Raw genomic sequence first — 22487 nt, 5'->3', positions numbered from 1 at the left:
TCATAATAGAATTGACGTTTTCACATCAGTCTATATAAGCAATCCATTAGTATTTTTCCTTCAGTCAGTTGAGTAGTTCATGTGCACTGCTTAATCAAGGTCATGCCTACAGTAAAATAAAGGTTCATAGTATGTAATGTATACGGTCCTCTTTATTCAGAAATTACATGATAATTAATATAAATGTACTACATTAGATTTCTATTCTGTACCAATTCATTTTCTTCATTCTACCCTGTCAAAGTGATGGGGGTGCCAATTTATCTCCATTGTTGAAGTCTTTCATTAGTATCAGGGTTTGTGTTCTAGTGAGCCAGAGCAGGAAGAGCATGGACCCTTCTCTCCACTTTATTGCAATACTTCTCTGGAAGTCCAGCAGCCCTACAAGTAAAATTAACAAACAATTACAAAACTAAACCTGACCATCCTGACTATCCTCTGTTCCTCTCAATTCTACATACCACCTTGTTCCTGTATATAGTTAGTCCCCTCCCAGTCCTAGTAAATGGCATTCCCTACCCAATCCCTATATGTAGTTAGCCCCACCCAATCCCTGTACATACCTAGTCCCCACCCATTCCCTGTACAAAGTTAGTCCCTACCCAGTCCCTGTACATGGTTAGTCCCTACCCAGTCCCTATACATAGTTAGCCCCCACCCAGTCTCTGTACTTACTTGAGCTCCCTGAGCTTCTTCTCCTTGATCTCGTCGATGCCGGGCCTCCTCGTCCAGCCGGTCTCCTTCTTTGTAGACCTCCCTGCGCAGGGATCGATATGACAACAGCCAGTGAAAGTGCAGGGTGCCAAATTCAAAACAACAGAAATCTCATAATTAAAATTCCTCAAACATAGAAGTATTTTATACCATTTTAAAGGTCATCTTGTTGTTAATCCCACCACAGTGTCTGATTTCAAATAGGCTTTACAGCGAAAGCACCACAAAAGATTGTTTGGTCAGTGCCTATTCACAGAAAAACACAGCCATTTTTCCAGCCAAAGAGTCACAAAAAGCACAAATAGAGAGAAAATGAATCACTAACCTTTGATGATCTTCATCAGATGACACTCATAGGACTTCATGTTATACATGTATGTTTTGTTTGATAAAGTTCATATTTATCAAAAAATACATTAAGCGCTTTATGTTCAGTAGTTCCAAAAACATCCAGTGATTTTGCAGAGCCACATCAATTTACAGAAATACTCATCATAAATGTTGATGAAAATACAAGGGTTATACATGGGATTAAAGATATACTTCTCCTTAATGCAACCGCTGTGTCAGATTTCAAAAAAGCAAACCATGCTATAATCTGAGAACGGCGCTCAGAGAACAAATACATATATCCGCCATCTTGGAGTCAACAGAAGTCAGAAATAACATTATAAATATTCACTTACCTTTGATGATCTTCATCAGAATGCACTCCCAGGAATCCCAGTTCCACAACAAATGTTTGATTTGTTCGATAATGTCCATCATTTATGTCCAAATAGCTACTTTTGTTAGCGCCTTTGGTAAACAAATCAAAACTCACGAAGCGCGTTCACTAGTTGCAGACGAAATGTCAAAAAGTTCTGTTACATAACGTAGAAACTTGTCAAACGATGTATGGAATCAATCTTTAGGATGTTTTTAACATAAATATTCAATAATATTCCAACCGGGGAATTCCTTTGTCTTCAGAAAAGCAAAGAAACGGGAGATACTGCTCATGTGAAATGCGCGTGACCAGGGCGTGACTGCTGGCAGACCTCTGACTCATTCCCCTCTCATTCATCCCCCCTTCATAGTGGAAGCCTCAAACAAGTTTCTAAAGACGGTTGACATCTCGTGGAAGCCTTAGGAAGTGCAAGATGACCAATATCCCACCTTAACTTCAATAGGGCCTGAGTTGAAAAGCGACCAACCTCAGATCCTGGTTGGATTTTTTTCTCAGGTTTTTGCCTGCCATATGTTCTGTTATACTCACAGACATCGTTCAAACAGTTTTAGGAACTTCAGAGTGTTTTCTATCCAAATATACTAATAGTATGCATATATTAGCAACTGGGACTGAGGAGCAGGCAGTTTACTCTGGGCACCTTATTCATCCAAGTTACTCAATACTGCCTCCCAGCCATAAGATGTTTTTAACACAGGCAGTCCAACTCTGATCTTTTACTTAATTATTGGCAAAAGAGCTGATCTGATTGGTCAAAAGACCAATTTGTGGAAAAAGATCAGACTTAGGCTGCATGTATAAATGCAGCCTTAGACAACTATTTTGCCCTTCTGCTTTCTGACCCAAAAACAAGAAGGCCAAATACCTATTATGAAGATGTTCATAATCCTCTTTCTTGCGCTCCTTGGCCAGCAGCTTGTCCTCATTGATACGGAGGATCTCCTGCTGCAGACGCTGCTGCTCCTCCTTCTTCCTCACCAGAGCCTGGGAGACACACACACCACACCCTTCTGTTGTTTATTATTCATTATGCCTACAGTAACTGCATTACGATTCATTCATTAATGATATTCATGAGTTGCAAGAGCACAAACAGATCTTGGACCAGGCTAATTAATGAGGAATTTCTAACTGAAATTCAAAGTGGAAATACATAAGCCTGGCTATAAGAATGGTGTACTGTACAAAGAGACTTGTCTCTAGCTAATAATACTTCCAGCTCCTCCATCTGCATCCTCTCCAGGTTCTCCAGCATCTGCTGGCCTTCGTGCTCCTTCATCTCATTCTGCAACATCCTGTCCTCCAGACGCTCCTCAATCTGATTTATAATCAGCTGATTTCCCCTATAGACACACACAGGGAAGACAGCTGAGGTGTTACAGTATGGAAAAGAGATGTTGTGTATTGTGTGGGTGTGTGTGAGCATGTGTATGAGCATGTGTTTCCTCACTGGATCCTCTGGTGTTTGCGCAGCTCGTCGATCTGCTCCAGGGCCTCCAGGGCTCTCCTATGGTCCACCTCCATCAAATCAAATCAAATCAAATCAAATTTATTTATATAGCCCTTCGTACATCAGCTGATATCTCAAAGTGCTGTACAGAAACCCAGCCTAAAACCCCAAACAGCAAGCAATGCAGGTGTAGAAGCACGGTGGCTAGGAAAAACTCCCTAGAAAGGCCAAAACCTAGGAAGAAACCTAGAGAGGAACCAGGCTATGTGGGGTGGCCAGTCCTCTTCTGGCTGTGCCGGGTGGAGATTATAACAGAACATGGCCAAGATGTTCAAATGTTCATAAATGACCAGCATGGTCGAATAATAATAAGGCAGAACAGTTGAAACTGGAGCAGCAGCACAGTCAGGTGGAAGTTGAAACTGGATCATCATGGCATCCAGTCGCCTCTCCTCGTCCTGCAGCTCAGCCAGGATCTGCAGCCTCTCTAGGATCTGGGCATCCCTCAACGCGTGGCAATGGGCATCCAGGATCAACTGTCCACAACAATAAAGTACCATATACAACACACACAAGGACACAGAGATGGAAGAGTCTGGACAGGGCATGGGTAAAATAACTGGGTAAATGTGTGATATTGCAGTGATATTGGGACTGAAGCTGAGATAAAACGAATAACAAAGAGTATCAAAGTAAAGAGAAATGTGAGCAATGAAATTCTCTTGTTGTACCTCATTGAGTTTCTTGACCTCGTCCTCCTGCTCCATCCTCATGGCATTGGCCCTCTCCAGCAGGTACTGAGCTCTTTCCTTGGCCTCAGCCTCCAGCTCACTTAGGTCCTGGTTCTTCTGACAAGACATGTCAGCCTGGCTGATATGGGCCTTCCTATCCTCAGCAGCATCCTGGTCAGGAAAAACAGCAACATTGGAACAGTGTAGAAGTTAGTTTGGTTTATTACTGTTACATCTCCACAAGGGTGTTAGTGCTGTAGCTGGGACCCTGTACTGCCAGTTAGTCACCCAGCTTTCATGAGGGAAAGGTTGCTTACAAATTCATCAGGTACATTTGTCCTTTCTCACCATAGCTGCTTCTCTCTCTCTCCTCTGGACTTCCAGCATGGCCTCCAGCTCTTCCTTGGTTGAAACCCGAGAAGCTGTTGTGATCCGCTCGATCTCAGTTGGGTGGAGAAAGACAGACAGCCCAGACGGATCCTTACTTGGGATCCTGGCAAAATGACAGCATTGTTTTTATGTTGTAATTCACCACCACTTCTAAAATGTGATTGTGGGATATGTTTATTGGTGCAATGTAGGTTTATGGAACTGGATGGCATTATCTTTTATAATAAGTAAACCGTGATAAACACTGCCAAGTGTAGTACTGGTATGTTCACAAAGCATTAGACTTGATGATCACATTGCAACCAAATGAGAAATTGAGGTATAGACTGATACTTGCTTCAGATCTCGGATGAGGTCCCTTGTGATGATGCGAACTGTCTCTGGTTTCTGAGTTTTCTGACTTGGAGAAGACATGGACTGGCCCCTGAGTCCAGACCGGCCACCCCTCTCAGTATCCTTGACATCGCAGGCTGACAGCGCCTTGAGTGTGAAAATCCAACATACATTTCCACCAATTCTCTATCTCTCTCTCAAAAACACACATATACACACACACAGAACTTGCACAGTTCAATTGTCACAGGTTACTGATATGTGTTTTATGAAATGCAGATCAAAGAGATGGCTGACACATGCCGGCCCACCTGTTTTATGGTTCCAAAGAGGCTCTCATCCACATGAGAGGTGAGGGCACGAGTGTGATAGCGACGTGAATGGGAGCTACCAGAGAGCCTTGATGAAGACCCTGCACTCTGTGGCTGTGAGAAAGTCAACAGTGTTGGTACTGGTAGAGTTACACAGTAATTGAAAGTGTGTACAGAAGAGGAAATAATTGCTAGCTACATGTAGCTGTCATGTACACTACCGGTCAAAAGTTTTAGAACACCTACTCATTCAAAGGTTTTCCTTTATTTTTTACTATTGTCTACATTGTAGAATAATAGTGAAGACATCAAAACTATGAAATAACACACCAAAAAATTGTTAAACAAATCTAAATATATTTTATTTTTGAGTTTCTTCAACTAGCCACCCTTTCCCTTGATGACAGCTTTGCACACTCTTGGCATTCTCTCAACCAGCTTCACCTGGAATGCTTTTCCAACAGTCTTGAAGGCTTCCCACATACAGTGGGGCAAAAAAGTATTTAGTCAGCCACCAATTGTGCAAGTTCTCCCACTTAAAAAGATGAGAGAGGCCTGTAATTCTCATCATAGGTACACTTCAACTATGACAGACATGATGAGGAAAAAAAATCCAGAAAATCACATTGTAGGATTTTTAATGAATTTATTTGCAAATTATGGTGGAAAATAAGTATTTGGTCAATAACAAAAGTTTATCTCAATACTTTGTTATATACCCTTTGTTGGCAATGACAGAGGTCAAACGTTTTCTGTAAGTCTTCACAAGGTTTTCACACACTGTTGCTGGTATTTTGGCCCATTCCTCCATGCAGATCTCCTCTAGAGCAGTGATGTTTTGGGGCTGAAAATTACAGGCCTCTCTCATCTTTTTAAGTGGGAGAACTTGCACAATTGGTGGCAGACTAAATACTTTTTTTGCTCCACTGTATGCTGAGCACTTGTTGGCTGCTTTTCCTTCACTCTGCGGTCAGACTCATCCCAAACCATCTCAATTTGGTTGAGGTCGGGGGATTGTGGCCCTTACACAGCCTGGAGGTGTGTTGGGTCATTGTGCTGTTGAAAAAGAAATGATAGTCCCACTAAGCCCAAACCAGATGGGATGGCGTATCACTGCAGAATGCTGTAGCAGCCATGCTGGTTAAGTGTGTTTTGAATTCTAAATAAATCACTGATAGTGTCACCAACAAAGCACAACCACACCATAACTCCTCCTCCTCCATGCTTTACGGTGGGAAATACACATGCAGAGATCATCCATTCACCCACTCCGCGTCTCACAAAGACACAGCGGTTGGAAGCAAAAATCTCAAATTTGGACTCCAGACCAAAGGACACATTTCCACTGGTCTAATGTCCATTCTTTATGTTTCTTGGCCCAAGCAAGTATTGGTATCCTTTAGTAGTGGTTTCTTTGCAGCAATTCGACCATGAAGGCCTGATTCACACAGTCTTCTCTGAACAGTTGATGTTGAGATGCGTCTGTCACTTAAACATTTATTTGAGCTGCATTTTCTGAGGCTGTTAAATCTAATGGACTTATCCTCTGCAGCAGAGGTAACTCTGGGTCTTCCATTCCTGTGGCGGTCCTCATGAGAGCCAGTTTCATCATAGAGCTTGATGGTTTTTGCGACTGCATTTGAAGAAACTTTCAAAGTTCTTGAAATTTTCCGTGTTGACTGACCTTCATGTCTTAAAGTAATGATGGACTTTGCTTAATTGAGCTGATCTTGCCATAAAATGGACTTGGTCTTTTATCAAATAGGGCTATCTTCTGTATACCACCCCCACCTTGTCACAACACAACTGGTTGGCTATAACGCATTAAGAAGGAAAGAAATTCCACAAATGTACTTTTAACAAAGCACACCTGTTAATTGAAATGCCTTCCAGGTGACTACCTCGTGAAGCTTGTTGAGAGAATGCCAAGAGTGTGCAAAGCTGCCATCAAGGCAAATGGTGGCTATTTGAAGAATCTCAAATATAAAATGTATTTTGATTTGTTTAACACTTTTTTGGTTACTACATGATTCCATATGTGTTATTTCATAGTTTTGATGTCTTCACTATTATTGTACAATGTAGAAAATAGTAAAAAAAATAAAGAAAAACCCTTGAATGAGTAGGTGTTCTAAAACTTTTGACAGGTAGTGTATGTAATTGTTAGGTCATGCAAGATTGTGGGCCTCTCTGATTCCACTTACCATGATGATCTTCACAAATGGTCCACTCTCATCAACTGAAAGAAATAACAGCTATAATATTGACAGGAATGTAACCATTATAATAACACAACGATTATCCAATGTTGTGAAGCACCTAGTTAGCTATTTTTCGTCTCTTTATTATGGGTTAAGTGCTTGGCATGTCCCTAAAAATGAGAGATGTTTTGTTGTTGAGTATCCATGGAAACCCCCATCTTCAACAGGGGAAGAGTATGTGGCCTCGGTGTCCTTTTTGGCACAAGCCATATTAATCATCTCTTGTCTTGGATACTTTGTATCAAGGTGAATCAGATGTGCTTTGATACAATGTGAAATAATATTTGGCTTCAGTACATGCAAGCATGCAGCATGTGCGATATTATATACAGTATGTGCAATGCATGTTGCTGTATGGTGGAGGTGGTGCATCACACTTTGTGCTCACTAAGTGGCGCTAAAGTACCTCATCTCTGCAAATTAGAATACCCAACAACTATGTAACACACCGTTGTTATGACAAAACATAGTTCATTGCATTTTCGATAGTAGGTGTATGTGGTGGCGTGGTCATTGACTCGAATATCGGGTTTGGTGTACAGAGATTGAAAGAAATAGCCCACTGGGCACAGACGTCAGTCAATTCAACGTATATTCCACATTGGTTCAACGTAACAACGTTGATCCAACCAATGTGTGCCCAGTGGGCGGCAGTTTATGTTAACAGGAAACGTGGACTCACGATATAGGTAAACAGCAGAAAACAAATTGCATGAAATTCAGGGAAAATTATAATGTATTGTACATTGCCTTCAGAAAGTAATTCACACCCCTTGACTTTTTCCACATTTTGTTGTGTTACAGCCTGAATTTAAAATATATTCCATTTTGATTTTGTGTCACTGGCAGACACACAATACCCCATAAAGTCAAAGTGGAGTTATGTTTTAAGACATTTTTACAAATTATTTTTTTTAAATTGAAAAGCTTAAATGTCTTGATTGAATAAGTATTCAACCCCTTTGTTTTTGCAAGCCTAAATAAATTCACCCCAGGAGCAAAACAATGTGCTTAACAAGTCACATAATAAGTTGCATGGACTCACTCTGTGTGCAATAATAACATAATCATATCTGTACCCCATGCTTGCATTTACCTGCAAGGTCCCTCAGTCGAGCAGTGAATTATAAACACAGATTAAACCACAAAGACCAGAGAGGTTTTCTCAAAAAAATAATGAAGAAGAAAACAGACAATGAATATCCCTTTGAGCATGGTGAAGTTATTAATTACACTTTGGATACAGGCGTCCTTCCTAACTCAGTTGCTGGAGAGGAAGGAACCCGCTCAGCGATTTCACCATGAGGCTAAAGGTGACTTTAAAACAGTTACAGAGTTTAATGGCTGTAATAGGAGAAAACTGGGGATGAATCAACAACATTATAGTTACTCCACAATACTAACCTAAATGACAAAGTGAAAATAAGGAAGCTTGTACAGAATACAAATATTCCAAAACATACATCCTGTTTGCAACTGCAAAAAATGTGGCAAAGAAATTAACTTTATGTCCTGAATACAAAGCTTTATGTTTGGGGCAAATCCAACACAACATGTCACTGAGTACCACTCTTCATATTTTCAAGCATGATGGTGGCTGCATCATGTTATGGATATGCTTGTCATTGGCTAGGACTAGGGAGTTTGTTGTTGTTGATAAAATGGAATAGAGCTAAGCACAGGCAAAATCCTAGAGGAAAACCTGGTTTAGTGTGCTTTCCAAAAGACACTGGGAGACAAATTCACTTTTCAGCAGGATAATAACCTAAAACACAAGGCCAAATATACACTGCAGTTGCTTACCAAGATGACATTGAATGTTCTTTAGTGGCCTAGTTAGAGTTGACTTGAATGGGCCTGAAAATCTATGGCAAAACTTTAAAATGGCTGTCTCGCAATGATCAACAACCAACTTGGCAGAGCTTGAAGAATTTTCTAAACAATAATGTGCAAATATTGTGCAATCCAGGTGTGCAAAGCTCTTAGAGACTTACCCAGAAATACTCACAGCTGCTAAATATGATTCCAACATGTATTGACTCAGGGGTTTGAATCCTTAAGTCAATTAAATATTTCTGTATTTCATATTCAATACATTTGCCAAAATGTTTAAAAAAAACATGTTTTCACTTTGTCATTATGGGGTATTGTGTGTAGATGGGTGAGAAAAAATATAAATTGAATCCATTTTGAATTCAGGCTGTAACACAACAAAATGTGGAGTAAGTCAAGAGGTATGAATACTTTCTGGAGGCACGTGTGGTTCCCACCATGAAGCATGGAAGAGGAGGTGTGATGGTGTGGGGGTGCTTTGTTGGTGACACTGTCAGTGATTTATTTAGAATTCAAGGCACACTTAACCAGCATGGCTAACACAGCATTCTGCAGCGATACGCGATCCCATCTGGTTTGCACTTAATGGGACTATCATTTGTTTTTCAACAGCACACCTCCAGGACTATCATTTTTTTTCAAACACACCTCCAGGATGTGTAAGGGCTATTTGAGAGTGATGGATGGAGGGATGGAGTGCTGCATCAGATGACTTTGCCTCCTCAATCACCTGACTTCAACCCAAATGAGATGGTTTGGGATGAGTTGGACCATAGAGTGAAGGAAAAGCAGCCAACAAGTGCTCAGCATATGTGGGAACTCCTTCAAGACTGTTGGAAAAGCATTCCAGGTAAAGCTGGTTAAGAGAATGTCAAGTGTGTGCAAAGCTGTCATCAAGGCAAAGGGTGGCTAATATGATTCCATATGTGTTATTTCATAGTTTTGATGTCTTCACTATTATTCTACAATGTAGAAAATAGTAAAAAATAAGGAAAAACCCTTGAATGAGTAGGTGTTTCCAAACTTTTGACTGGTACTGTATAAATAAATCAAATCAAAGGTTATTTGTTACGTGCGCCGAATACAACAGGTGTAGATCTTACAGTGAAATGCTTACTTACAGGCTCTAACCAACTGTGCAAAAAAAGGTATTTGGTGAACAATAGGTAAGTAAAGAAATAAAAACAACAGTAAAAAAGACAGTGAAAAATAATAGTAGCGAGGCTATATACAGTAGCGAGGCTATATACAGGCACTGGTTAGTCGAGCTGATTGAGGTAATATTTATATGTAGATATGGTTAAAGTGACTATGCATATATGATAAACAGAGAGTAGCAATAGTGTAAAAGAGGGCTTGGTGGGTGGTGGGACACAATGCATATAGCCCGGTTAGCCAATGTGCGAGGGCACTGGTTGGTCGGGCCAATTGAGGTAGTATGTACATGAAAGTATAGTTAAAGTGACTATGCATATATGATAAACAGAGAGTAGCAGCAGCGTAAAAGAGGGGTTGGCGGGAGCACACAATGCAAATAGTCCGGGTAGCCATTTGATTACCTGTTCAGGAGTCTTATGGCTTGGGGGTAAAAACTGTTGAGAAGCCTTTTTGTCCTAGACTTGGCACTCTCGTACCGCTTGCCATGCGGTAGTAGAGAGAACAGTCTATGGCTGAGGTGGCTGGGGTCTTTGACATTTTTTAGGGCCTTCCTCTGACACCGCTTGGTGTAGAGGTCCTGGATGGCAGGCAGCTTAGCCACAGTGACGTACTGGGCCGTACGCACTACCCTCTGTAGTGCCTTGTGGTCGGAGGCCGTGCAATTACCGTACCAGGCAATGATGCAACCAGTCAGGATGCTCTCGATGTTGCAGCTGTAGAACCTTTTGAGGATCTGAGGACCCATGCCAAATCTTTTTAGTTTCCTGAGGGGGAATAGGCTGTGTCGTGCCCTCCTCACAACTATCTTGGTGTGTTTGGACCATTCTAGTTTTTTGGTGATGTGGACTTCAAGGAACTTGAAGCTCTCAACCTGCTCCACTACAGCCCCGTCGATGAGAATGGGGGCGTGCTCGGTCCTCCTTTTCTTGTAGTCCACAATCATCTCCTTAGACTTGGTTACGTTGAAGGATAGGTTGTTATTCTGGCACCATCCAGCCAGGTCTCTGACCTCCTCCCTATAGGCTGTCTCATCATTGTCGGTGATCAGGCCTACCACTGTTGTGTCGTCAGCAAACTTAATGGTGTTGGAGTCGTTCCTGGCCATGCAATCGTGGGTGAACAGGGAGTACAGGAGGGGACTGAGCACGCACCCCTGAGGGGCTCTAGTGTTGAGGATCAGCGTGGCAGATGTGTTGCTACCTACCGTCACCACCTGGGGGCGGCCCGTCAGGAAGTCCAGGATACAGTTGCAGAGGGAGGGGTTTAGTCCCAGGATCCTTAGCTTAGTGATGAGCTTTGAGGATACTATGGTGTTGAACGCTGAGCTGTAGTCAATTAAAAGCATTCTCACGTTGGCATTCCTTTTGTCCAGGTGGGAAAGGGCAGTGTGGAGTGCAATCGAGATTGCATCATCTGTATCATATGTCTAATGTACACTGTCCATTTAAAATATATTACAACAGGCAATCATCATCACAAATTGGACACGTAGTTAAAGTGCTGAAACTCAAAAAGTCCACTACTTGGATACTGTACAGTACAAATAAAATTTAATTGTGCTGTCCTTTGACTGTTTATGATGATTTGGCCCTTTAAATGGCTGACTTGATGGCTGTCCAATTGCAAAATGGTACAATGGCATTGGCCATATGATATATTGCAGGTTCATACTTCCTTTTTAGGATATGGAGGGGACCGCGTACTCTCATCATATCAATATCTGGAGAGGTACCAGTGGCCCTGAACACATGGCAAAAGGAATTTTGCAAATCGCATGCACGTGAGCAGAGTTAGAGCATAACCTGTAAACCAATGTTATCCTATGGGAGATTTCCGCTAGCACGTCGTGGAACACCTTCTCTGCCATTCATTATTTTCAATAGAATGCATAGCCCCTCGTTAATTAACCCTTACTTATTGTATGGGTCATAAACAGGGTGAATTCAGAAAAAGTGGAACACTTTTTTTGCATTTCTGTCATCTGTAGCCTCTTTCGACATCTATCCAACATATTAGCCCAACACATAATAGCTACATTTCGGGAAATACTCAAGATATTTCCTAAATCACACAAACAGGGCAAATGTTGATATCATATTCACAGGGGGTATAACACACTCATGTGTGTACACTGAACCAAAACCCTATTTTCAGTGTGAGTTCATTAAATTAGGACCACAGGTTAGATAAACTGGGACACCATTTTTATAGTCCTAATTGTACCCCAATGATAATTCAATTCACACTTTGTTGTTATGTTATGATCTTGAAGATTTCAGAAATGTATCATGTGTTGGGCTAATATGTTGGATAGATGTCGAAAGAGGTTAAAGAAGACGCAAATTCAAAAAAAATAAGACATCACCCTACTATTAGTTCTGTTTGGTGCCATTGTACTCTAGAAAATATCTAAATTAACCAGGATAACAGTACAACAAAAACCAGAGCCCTGCCTACCCTACGTATAGGGTCCCTAATGTAAACTGGATCTCTTTCCTCCATTGGAAAAGCCTATAAGACTGTCCCACTTTACCTAGCAATGGTCGGTAACGCGGGCAAACAAAAAAACAACATTTAAACATAATATTGGCAACTTAATTTATTTTGATGCACCAATACATAGTATATTTTTAATTAATAGGCTACTTGATGGCCAACAGATGCAAATGTGTCATTCTCCGCATTTAATGTCAGTTTCTTTTAGGACTTTTCCCTATAACTGTAACGATATATATAGGGAAGGTAATCAGGGAAGTGATGAAGAGCAGGGGCGCGTAACGTTGGTGACAGTTGTGCGCCATCACTAGCAGCCTGGTGACCTAGAGGCCAGAGAGGGAGCACACGTGACAATAACAGAAGCACGCGAGGGAGTTCCATAACTTCCCATTAGGCCACTGTAGTCTACAGTTTAATACAATAAATATGTTGAAATTACTATATCACTGGAGTCTTTGCAAATCAATTTGTTCCACTTGTTTAGCCTACCTGGAGCTGACAAACTGATTTAATAAATAGCCTACAACTTCAGTGTATTGTTGTTGTGGCCATGTTTTGTTAATTAAATTGGAAGTTATCAAAGCTATATCGCAATTGACGATCAGTTGTTAGAATGTATTAGATTGACGGTTACAGTCAGTCAGATTAGGCTACAGGTAAAAATATATATACTATGTTGACAAGCATATTATGTTCATATTTTTATTTAACTAGGCAAGTCAGTTAAGAACAAATGCTTAATTACAATGACGGCCTAGGAACAGTGGGTTAACTACCTTGTTCAGAGGCAGAACGACAGATTCTTACCTTGTCAGTTTGGGGATTCGAATTAGCAACCTTTCCGGTCTAGAAACCTTTTAAATTACGATATTTTGTACAATGCATTTGGAAAGTATTCAGACCACTTTACTTTTCCACATTTTGTTACAATACTCTACTCTAAAATGAATTAAATTGCCCCCCCTCACCCCCCATCAATCTACACACAATACCCCATAATAACAAAGCAAAAACTGTTTTTTAAATTTTTCTGCAAATGTATAAAATAATAAAAACTGAAATATCACATTTACATGAGTATGCAGACCCTTTACTCAGTACGTTGTTGAAGCACCTTTGGCAGTGATTACAGCCTTGAGTCTTCTTGGGTATGACGCTACAAGCTTGCACACCTCTATTTGGGGAGGTTCTCCCATTCTTCTCTGCAGATCCTCAAGCTCTGTCAGGTTGGATGGAGAGTGTCACTGCACAGCAATTTTCTGGTCTCTCCAGAGATGTTTGATCGGGTTCAAGTCCAGGCTCTGGCTGGGCAACTGAAGGATTTTCAGAGACTTGTCCAGAAGCCACTCCTGCGTTATCTTGGCTGTGTGCTTAGAGTCGTTGTCCTGTTGGAAGGTGAACCTTCTCCCAAGCCTGAGGTCCTGAGCGCTCTGGAGAAGGTTTTCATCAAGGATCTCTCTGTACTTTGCTCTGTTGATCTTTCCCTCGATCCTGACTAGTCTCCCAGTCCCTGTCGCTTAAAAACATCCCCACAGCATGATGCTGCCACCACCGTGCTTCACCATGGAGTATTGTGTGTAAATTGATGAGAAAAATAGAAGATTTAATCCATTTTAGATTTAGGATGTATCGTAACAACATTTTGAAAAGGTTGAGGGGTCTGAATACTTTCCGAATGCACTGTATATCTCTGTCCACTCAATACCAGTCGTGTCAAGCCACGCAGCACATCACTAGTCTGATATTATGATATGTCATTCCCTTCTGCTCCTCAGTGGTTCGAGCCCTCTCAGTTTGGGACATAGTGGGCAATTCTGTCCTGCAGTATGAACCTGGCTGGGAGTATATGCCCCATTATTGCAACATTGATGGCCCAGAGCCACAGCTGGAGGACGACCCTGTCCATCTCAGGTCTCTCTTGTTGTGTGGTCTCCTTCGTCTGCCTGCTGTTGATCAGGAACGAGCTCAAGAACATGGGCTTGCCCAACATCGACACTGGGGGGGGGGCCTAGAAGGTCAAAGCAGGTCAGAGCTTGGAGCTAACCTCATTTGGTTCTGTGGTTGAAACATTTCAAAATGTGTGATATGTGTGAATGTGATATGCACAGGTTTTCATTTGAACACATGCTTTTCTGAGTATTGTCTGCATGTGAAATTGTGTGTAAAATCAGTGACACTGTGAGAATTTACTCTGCACACAGTGTGCCCCTCACATGCTAGTGTGAACGAGTTCAAGATTTTATTTTACCTTTACTTAACTAGGCAAGTCCGTTAAGAAAAAAATTCTTATTTAAAATGACGGCCTACCCCGGCCAAACCCTAACCTGGACGACGCTGGGCCAATTGTGAGCTGCCCTATGGGACTCCCAATCACGGTCGGTTGTGATACAGCCTGGAATCAAACCAGGGTCTGTAGTGACACCTGTAGCACTGAGATGCAGTGCCAGTAGACTGCTGCGCCACTCAGGAGCCACTCTCTAAGCTATGTGCTCGAATCCCCGAGCTGACAAGGTACAAATCTGTCGTTCTGCCCCTGAACAGGCAGTTAACCCACTGTTCCTAGGCTGTCATTGAAAATAAGAATTTGTTCTTAATTGACTTGCCTAGTAAAATAAAGGTTAAAAAAAATAAAGGTTAGTGACCACTCTGCAGAGCTACCTCCAGAACAAGATTCATGACGGAAAACGCTAACCTGCCTGTTTTACTAGTGTGCAATAGCTTACTGTTGATAACTCAATAATAATTGATTCTTGTTAGGTTTGCCTGAATGCAGCTCTTTTTCACAGGCAGTTCCTACATGAGTGCCCTGGAGGTTGGAGGCCTGTTGGGCAGTTTAGCTGCAGGATACTTCACTGACAAGGCTTTGGCACAAGTGGGTTGACAGTGGCATCATACATTAATTCAGAGATCTATAAAAAAATCAAAGCAGTGTTTGTTAGGTACTATATCAATTTTTGTACAACCAGGCTATACAAAGCCATGGAAACCCCCGTCATTTTCTCTTGATCTCCATGATGGCTGGGATGTTTGGTTCCATGTATCTATTCCGGGTCACTGTCACTCCAGACAGCCAAGGTATAGTAAAGACATTATGTTCCTCAAATCTCCTTTCAGAGCCAGTACACTATCAGTCTTTCTTTTTTATGTTATAAATTGATATGGATCTTCTTCTTGGGGGCTACTTTTGGCTTCTCATCTTACGGACCAATAGCCTTGTTTGGCGTGATAGCCAAAGAGAGTGCTCCTTCAAACTATTGTGGAACATCACATGCTATCGTTGCACTAATGGCCAATAGTAGGTTTATCTCAACCTAATTGTCTCAAATTCTAATGAATGCTTTTCACACATTTGTGTGTAATGTCTTGGCTTTACTAGCATACCAGACATGTAGTTCAATGACTAAATCTGTATATCCTATTTATTTATGAGAACCAGCCTAATTGACATCCCTGTATTGTTATCAGTTGGTGGCTTCTGCTCTGGACTGCCATTCAGCACCATCGCCAAGCACCACGGCTGGGAAATGGCCTTCTGGGTAGCAGAGATCACCTGTCTCGTCACTACCATTAGCTTCTTCTTGCTTAGGAACATCAGAAGCAAGATGGGTCACATCCCAAGGAAGGCGGACTGATTATTACACCTCATAACTCTCTGTTGCCAATATGGGAAACTAAGGATAAGAATGTACATTTTCTTATTTGTGAAGTTTTTTGGAATTGACAGGAGACATCGTCCTGTATATTCTTGTTTTAAGAGATGGTGAGACATGGAGTTGATCCAGGGATTATTTATTTTCACTGAAGATGTATTAAGACAGTATTCAGGTGCAAGTACATCAACTATGTTGTGCTACTTAAAACTATTTTCAATGCTCATGGCTTAAAATAGATCCAAGATTTAATTATTGAAAATGTGTGTCAATACGATTTTAATTTGAGCATAATCTTATCATTCGAAACCAAGGCACTTTAATGTACGGTTCATTTCTGAAAATGGCACTTGACACATCTCCTTATATGGGTGCAATCATTTTGATTCGATAAAAGACTTGAATAAAATACCTTATGTTGTGCTTATCTTTACTTCTAAAGGATTGCATTGAAAAGAGAGATGAGATATGAAAACATTACATAATGGTGTTCATTCTTAAAGTATGTACAATTTTGTTTTTCAAATCTGTATTTACATTGTATCCCAGTAGAACATATACTTATCATATACAAGTTCATCAAGGCTCCTGAGTGGCACAGCAGTCTAAGGCAGTGGTCTAAGGAACTGCATCTTAGTGCTAGAGGCATCACTACAGACCCCGATTCGATCCCAGGCTGTATCACAACCGGCCGTGATCGGGAGTCCCATTGGGCGGCGCACAATTGGCCCAGCGTCGTCTGGGTTTCGCCGTCATTGTAAAATAAGAATTTGCTCTTACCTGACTTGCTAGTTAAATAAAAAATAAAAATCAACATTAGTTCTGAAATAGCAGCACTGCTTGGAGACATGTTGACCCATATGCTTGTACTGTAGCTTCCCAGTCATAACAAACACAATTCAATGATTGGTTCAACAACAACATTTCAGGAGCAATTAATCCCTGTTCCTACTCAAGATCCAGGTCCAAAGTTAGCAGATAAAGCTGGTATCTCAAATGCACCCTTAAAAATCTGATCAAAGAGTTCAAACCTGTAACAAGAGAGGGCAATATATATCTTGCCATGATTGCTCATCAATGAAATGGATAACTGATAGAGACTCATGTGACAGAGGGCAGATATTTGACATGTGAAAGTTACCTGATAGGCATCGCCAAAGAGTAGAAGGGGTTCTTGAGGGCGAAGTCTGAATAGATCTCGTAAATCTTCCTCAGGAGTTCATCAATGCCAGACTGCCGGGGGTCTGTCAGCACAATTAACTTTATACCTGAAAAATAAGTTGACACTGAGGCAGATTTCGTTTTTCAAACCAAGTGCATTGCATGTAGGCATCACACACAGAGACTGATAGCAGTGTTTGAATGCATGGCTTTACCAGTGAGTGTCTGAAAGCAGTGCCGTTTGAACATATCTGTCTCCAGCATCTCAATTCCTGTACTGCCAACTTCAGGGGACAGCTGTGAACCAATAGCAAACAACCTAGGAAAAGTACAACACAACATGTAGCAAGATCATGGAAAAGCAAATGTAACCATAGACCAAAGGATTTATTCATGTCAGAGCTGACAGTTGTAATCACCTGAGAAGTGTACCTACTTACGAGAAGTGTAACTACTTACGAGAAGTGTAACTACTTACGAATGAAACATTGAAGCAGGCATAAGTTTTTCATTGGAGCTCAAGCGAGCCCTTCCGAACAGTATGGACAACGGATAGTTTGTTGAGTCTTTCAAGTATTCGATGATCTCCTTCCCATCCGCCGTGAATTTACCGTTGACGTCCAATCCATTGATGGACAGTAAAGCATTGCCCACTAGATTAATATAATTATGCGTGCACAATGTTAACAATAAATAGAAGCATACAGAATGCAACATTTGAGTTCCAGCCATGACATGTACTACCAGCTATCACTATGTCAACTTTGTAAGCACTGATGTGATCACTTGACAGTTGCGGACAACCTACCTCGGATTCCATCGCGTTGACCAAATGATACAACAACTTTCTCATCGTGGATCTTTAACACACAATCTAAAGGATATCTGAATGTTTTCTCTGCTTCTGCTCTGTGTACATAATTGTCATACTGGTAAATGAACCCCCCAGACTTATTTACAGCATACACACTGAATATCGCCATCTTTGCCCTTTTTTCCCGCACAGCTGACAGAATTGTCACGTGACAGGAAATATTTCAGACAAAATCTAAAATAATCTTGAACAGAGATAACTTTACATGCGTGTTCATTCTTATTATTATTTTTGTTTAATATGGCATCTATATTTATTTTCAAGATTTGTTTATTATTCATTCTAAAAACCAATCGATAGAAACAGTATAGCAAGAATAAACTACATTTCCCAGAACCATACTTCCACATCCACATGTACGGGTTCTCTAAGAGGCTCGTGCACGGGTTGAACTTCCTTTCACTCCGACATCTTAACGGTGGGACATCATGGTAAGAGTGTTAGCGTGATTTTTCATTAAATTCGAGGGCGGAAAAAATATTTGACTCGAAAAAGTTCAGATTCTAGATAGATCGGAATGGGTAGGTGGAAAATATTCTTTGTCCGCAGCGTTCTGACCGTGATTATGGATGGAATAGCTCACTTTACGATTCCAGTTGGCCATGCTTTCTAGCTAACGGTAGCTGGCTTGGCTACATTAGCTGACCTGCGGCTGATGGTGCACTGCGTGATCAGCCAACCATCGGTTTATGTTGCAGACAATCAATTGTCTTATGTCCCAATGTGTAGATATCTCATAGTCTGACCTTTCCCACACATGTATCAATTAAACAGATTATGCAAACTGCCCGCTAGTTCTCTGCAGACCACGGTTGGCTGGAGTCTAGACCACTGTTGGTTTAACTGGAGTCGGTTGTTGATTAGCTGGCTAGTTGTTAGCCTGTGACTAGGCCGTCGCTAGTTAATTTAGGTCCAACTACATTTACAGACACTACTAAAATATGCACAGGCGTATATCCTATTTGGTTAAATTCCAATTGTTGGACTAACGTTAGTGACTATCTGAATTAGCAAACCAACTGACGTTGTCTTCTGTACGTTGCCAGCAGCATACCACCCTGCATACCACTGCTGGCTTGCTTCTGAAGCTAAGCAGGGTTGGTCCTGGTCAGTTCCTGGATGGGAGACCAGATGCTGCTGGAAGTGGTGTTGGAGGGCCAGTAGGAGGCACTCTTTCCTATGGTCTAAAAAAATATATCCCGATGCCCCAGGGCAGTGATTGGGGACACTGCCCTGTGTCCTGACTCTCTGAGGTCATTAAAGATCCCATGGCACTTATCGTAAGAGTAGGGTTGCTAACCCCGGTGTCCTGGCTAAATTCCCAATCTGGCCCTCAAACCATAATGGTCACCTAATAATCCCCAGTTTACAATTGGCTCATTAATCCCCCTCCTCTCCCCTGTAACTATTCCCCAGGTCATTGCTGCAAATGAGAACATGTTCTCAGTCAACTTACCTGGTAAAATAACGGATAAATAAAATAAAATGTTATAGTGCACTTACAAATTACCAGCAGAAGTTTGCTAGTTTTGGGAAATGTGTGGTGGTTCATTCCGCATCAGTTAGGTAATGGTACTGTGATGTGGCTTATTCCAGCCTCCTAAAGACGCCAAGGGGAAGGGGAAGGATTCCGGGAAGTCCAAAAAGGACAAGGATCCAGCCAACAAATCCGGAGGCAAAGCCAAGAAGAAGGTATGTCCAGATATCCATTGATCTCTTCTTGGGGGTTTATTCCTTTGGTGTCGTAAAATGGTTGCACTGTCAGGAGTGAGCAACTTCTCCCATTTCCTCTGAGCAGAAGTGGTCCAAGGGAAAGGTGAGGGATAAGCTCAACAACCTGGTCCTCTTCGACAAGGCCACCTATGAAAAGTTGAACAAGGAAGTGCCCAACTACAAGCTCATCACACCAGCAGTTGTGTCCGAGAGGCTAAAGATCAGAGGGTCTCTGGCCAGGGCTGCCCTGCAGGAACTGCTCAGCAAAGGTAAACCCTGACCCCCTGCTCTTGATTCTCAACCATAGTGTTTACTCGTAGCCAAATCTGACTTTATGTAAGACAGGCCCTAACATCAAAGTGCAGATGGTACATGTTTGTCAGAATAGGCATATACACTCTTTTTAATGGAGTGCTGGTACACTACTGTCATGTTTATCTACAATAGTGTTGTTTTTTGGCATGCTACACTCTGTGTCAGTAGTCTGAGGACAATGATCTGGTTCAATTTTGAGCTTTGCTACAGTGAACCCCAGTTTGACTCAACAAGGCACTGACTCTTGTGGGTCTGCCGCAGAGCCAACTGGTACAGATACTTTTACAAAGCCAGTAAGCCCCACTTGCATATACCGATGTTTAGCACTCCTCTCGCTTGCCATCCAAATGGAACACTAAATATTTCGTACTTGCAACTCTTACTGCAAAATTAACATGTTTTGTAATGTTCATAAGTCCTGTTCCCATCAATGTCACTTCTAACCCCTGTCGGCAGTATAGTCTTCCCTCGGGGGGGGATACCATCATTTTGGTGAACATTGGCGCTGATCAGTGACTACTAAGACTGGCACTGTAACTTGATGTCTGCTCTTTCAGCATCAAGTGTTGTGTATATTGTCCTAACTTGTGTCAGGGCGGTGAGTGGGTCTAACTTTTCTGGGTGAGTTGGTAATGTGGGACCAAAGTATTTCAATATCTGTACAGAATAAATGGAATTCCATTCTGCCACCCCTCTAGGCATGATCAAGTTGGTGTCAAAACACAGATCGCAGGTGATCTACACACGTAACACCAAGGGTCCCGAGGAGGAGGGTGGTGTTGTGGTTCCAGACAAGCCAGAGAAGCCTGAGAAGGCACCTAAGGCAGCGAAGGGAGAGAAGGGAGAAAAGGAAGAGAAAGCATAAACTGGTATGTTATGATATTGGTCCTGATGGAACTAGCCTACATTGTATTGGAACAAACTGAATATTCCTCACTGCAATTCACTATTGCTGGTATTACCTGATTTTAATGTGTTGGCGTTAAACATGTTACACACATATTAACAGGCAGGTTGGAGGACTTATGCTATAAATACCATCTAAAATCCTGTTTTTATTTATTTTTAGGTTGTGATTCCTGTGTTCAGATGTGATGTAAGGTGAATAAAATTCTTAAGAGATTTGCATTTAGTTTTTTTGTATTCCTTGTGATATTCTCCCTGATGTAGCTCCAGATCATTTAGCTTGAATGAGTTGACACTCGATTGCATTTGGCTGGAGATCTGTGAATCTAGTTTCAGAATGACAACTCTATTTGATATTCTAATGTACACAGCAATTGATCTAGCAATATCCACAAGGTGCAAACCTTGATTTTGAACAAATTGGGGTTGCAATATCACATACAATGTTTCCTCTGCATGAAAACACTTAAACTCACTTCACTATGAACATCATTGCCAAATCCAGGAATAACAAACCCTGCCATTGACTGTTGGTGTTTTTTTTTTTTTTTTTTGCCCTTGCATCAAATAAGTTTGAAAATGTAATCCCGATGGGAGAGGACAGTGCTGTGGCGTGTAACATAAAACTAAGTGGTGTGAAGTGTTGTGGAGGTATTACACTATCAAAATGGTGCTTTGGGACTGAAGACGAGCGGGCTGAGGCGTCCCCTTGGAGGCCCACTGCTGAGGATGTTTACACCTCACTTAGTGTGTTGTGTTCAATTAGTATCAATGCTTCCCTTTATAATGGAACTCGCCCAACCCTACATTTGTGCTTTCACTTGAGCTGTGTTTGTTAATTTTGTCACCCATTAAATTCAGTAGGACCTCCAGGTTCCTGTATTCCAAATAAGGTGGGTTGTTTCTGATGCATTTCTGGTAGGGTTGGAACTTAACCATAATCCCTACAGGGGACCTTTTAACTTAAACTTTGGGGGGGGTCCAATGGTCCCGGATAAAGAGAGACCAATGCGTTTCTGCTTTCATCCATGTTAGGAGTCAGCGGTGGATGTATGTAAAGAGCTGCTACAGGCAACTAAAGAGTGAGTTATTGACAAATGGCATGAAATAAATGAATTTCTCTGCTTCAGTTTAGGGGCTTGAGCCGGGGGTGGGTGAGACGCAGGGTAGCTTACTGATGGATGCTGCCGCTTGTCATTGCACAGCAGTACCTTGAGCGGCGATGGGGGAAAATAAGTCCGCGGGACACTGACAGATGCTCAACCTCTTCTGCCACCATCGGGTCCTCTGGCATCACACCTATGAGAGCACAATTTTTGTTTCCTTAATTTTTCTCCCGTTTACGTATTGATTTATATGGTTAACTGTATGCAACAGGGGTTAAATGTCACATTAATATTCACATGTAATTTTGTTTTTGCGCTCTAAATGATCTTTCATTGAGTTTTATTGTCTCTGTTC

The 22487-nt window shown here is 41.6% G+C and overlaps 2 protein-coding genes across 11 annotated transcripts; one reads left to right on the top strand and one right to left on the bottom strand.

Annotated features, from left to right (window-relative positions):
* Positions 1-134: 134 nt before the first annotated feature.
* LOC112265597 (trafficking protein particle complex subunit 4) lies at positions 135-18331 on the bottom strand. 10 transcript variants are annotated; one of them, XR_006078702.1, is made up of 8 exons: positions 17199-17303; positions 6864-6898; positions 4660-4773; positions 4353-4495; positions 3974-4118; positions 3626-3796; positions 2658-2787; positions 2317-2428 (listed from the first exon to the last, which is right to left on the bottom strand). XR_006078702.1 is itself a non-coding variant. In XM_042296268.1 (7 exons), the coding sequence occupies exons 2-7, from the start codon at positions 6864-6866 to the stop codon at positions 2758-2760; spliced, it is 606 nt and encodes a 201-aa protein (XP_042152202.1). In that variant the 5' UTR covers positions 6867-6898; positions 17199-17303; the 3' UTR covers positions 2310-2757. The 10 variants fall into 10 exon arrangements, 9 of the variants coding, with proteins under 9 accessions (XP_024298850.1, XP_024298849.1, XP_024298848.1 ...); XM_042296268.1 differs by having other exon boundaries at positions 2310-2787; XM_042296266.1 differs by lacking the exons at positions 2317-2428; positions 2658-2787; positions 3626-3796; positions 3974-4118; positions 6864-6898 and adding exons at positions 17434-17537; positions 17697-17871; positions 18027-18331 and having other exon boundaries at positions 4364-4495; positions 17199-17325.
* Positions 18332-18436: 105 nt separating this feature from the next.
* Positions 18437-21252, top strand: LOC112265598 (40S ribosomal protein S25). Its single transcript, XM_024443083.2, has 5 exons — positions 18437-18523; positions 19689-19784; positions 19891-20074; positions 20819-20989; positions 21190-21252. Exons 1-4 carry the CDS (start codon positions 18521-18523, stop codon positions 20983-20985), a joined length of 450 nt encoding a protein of 149 aa, XP_024298851.1. The 5' UTR covers positions 18437-18520; the 3' UTR covers positions 20986-20989; positions 21190-21252.
* The last annotated feature ends 1235 nt before the right edge of the window (positions 21253-22487 follow it).

This window comes from Oncorhynchus tshawytscha, linkage group LG13 (assembly GCF_018296145.1).
Source record: "Oncorhynchus tshawytscha isolate Ot180627B linkage group LG13, Otsh_v2.0, whole genome shotgun sequence".
NCBI classification, from domain to species: domain Eukaryota; kingdom Metazoa; phylum Chordata; class Actinopteri; order Salmoniformes; family Salmonidae; genus Oncorhynchus; species Oncorhynchus tshawytscha.
The sequence above is the reverse complement of the archived record's forward strand: the minus strand, read 5'-3'. Positions and strand labels throughout refer to the sequence as shown.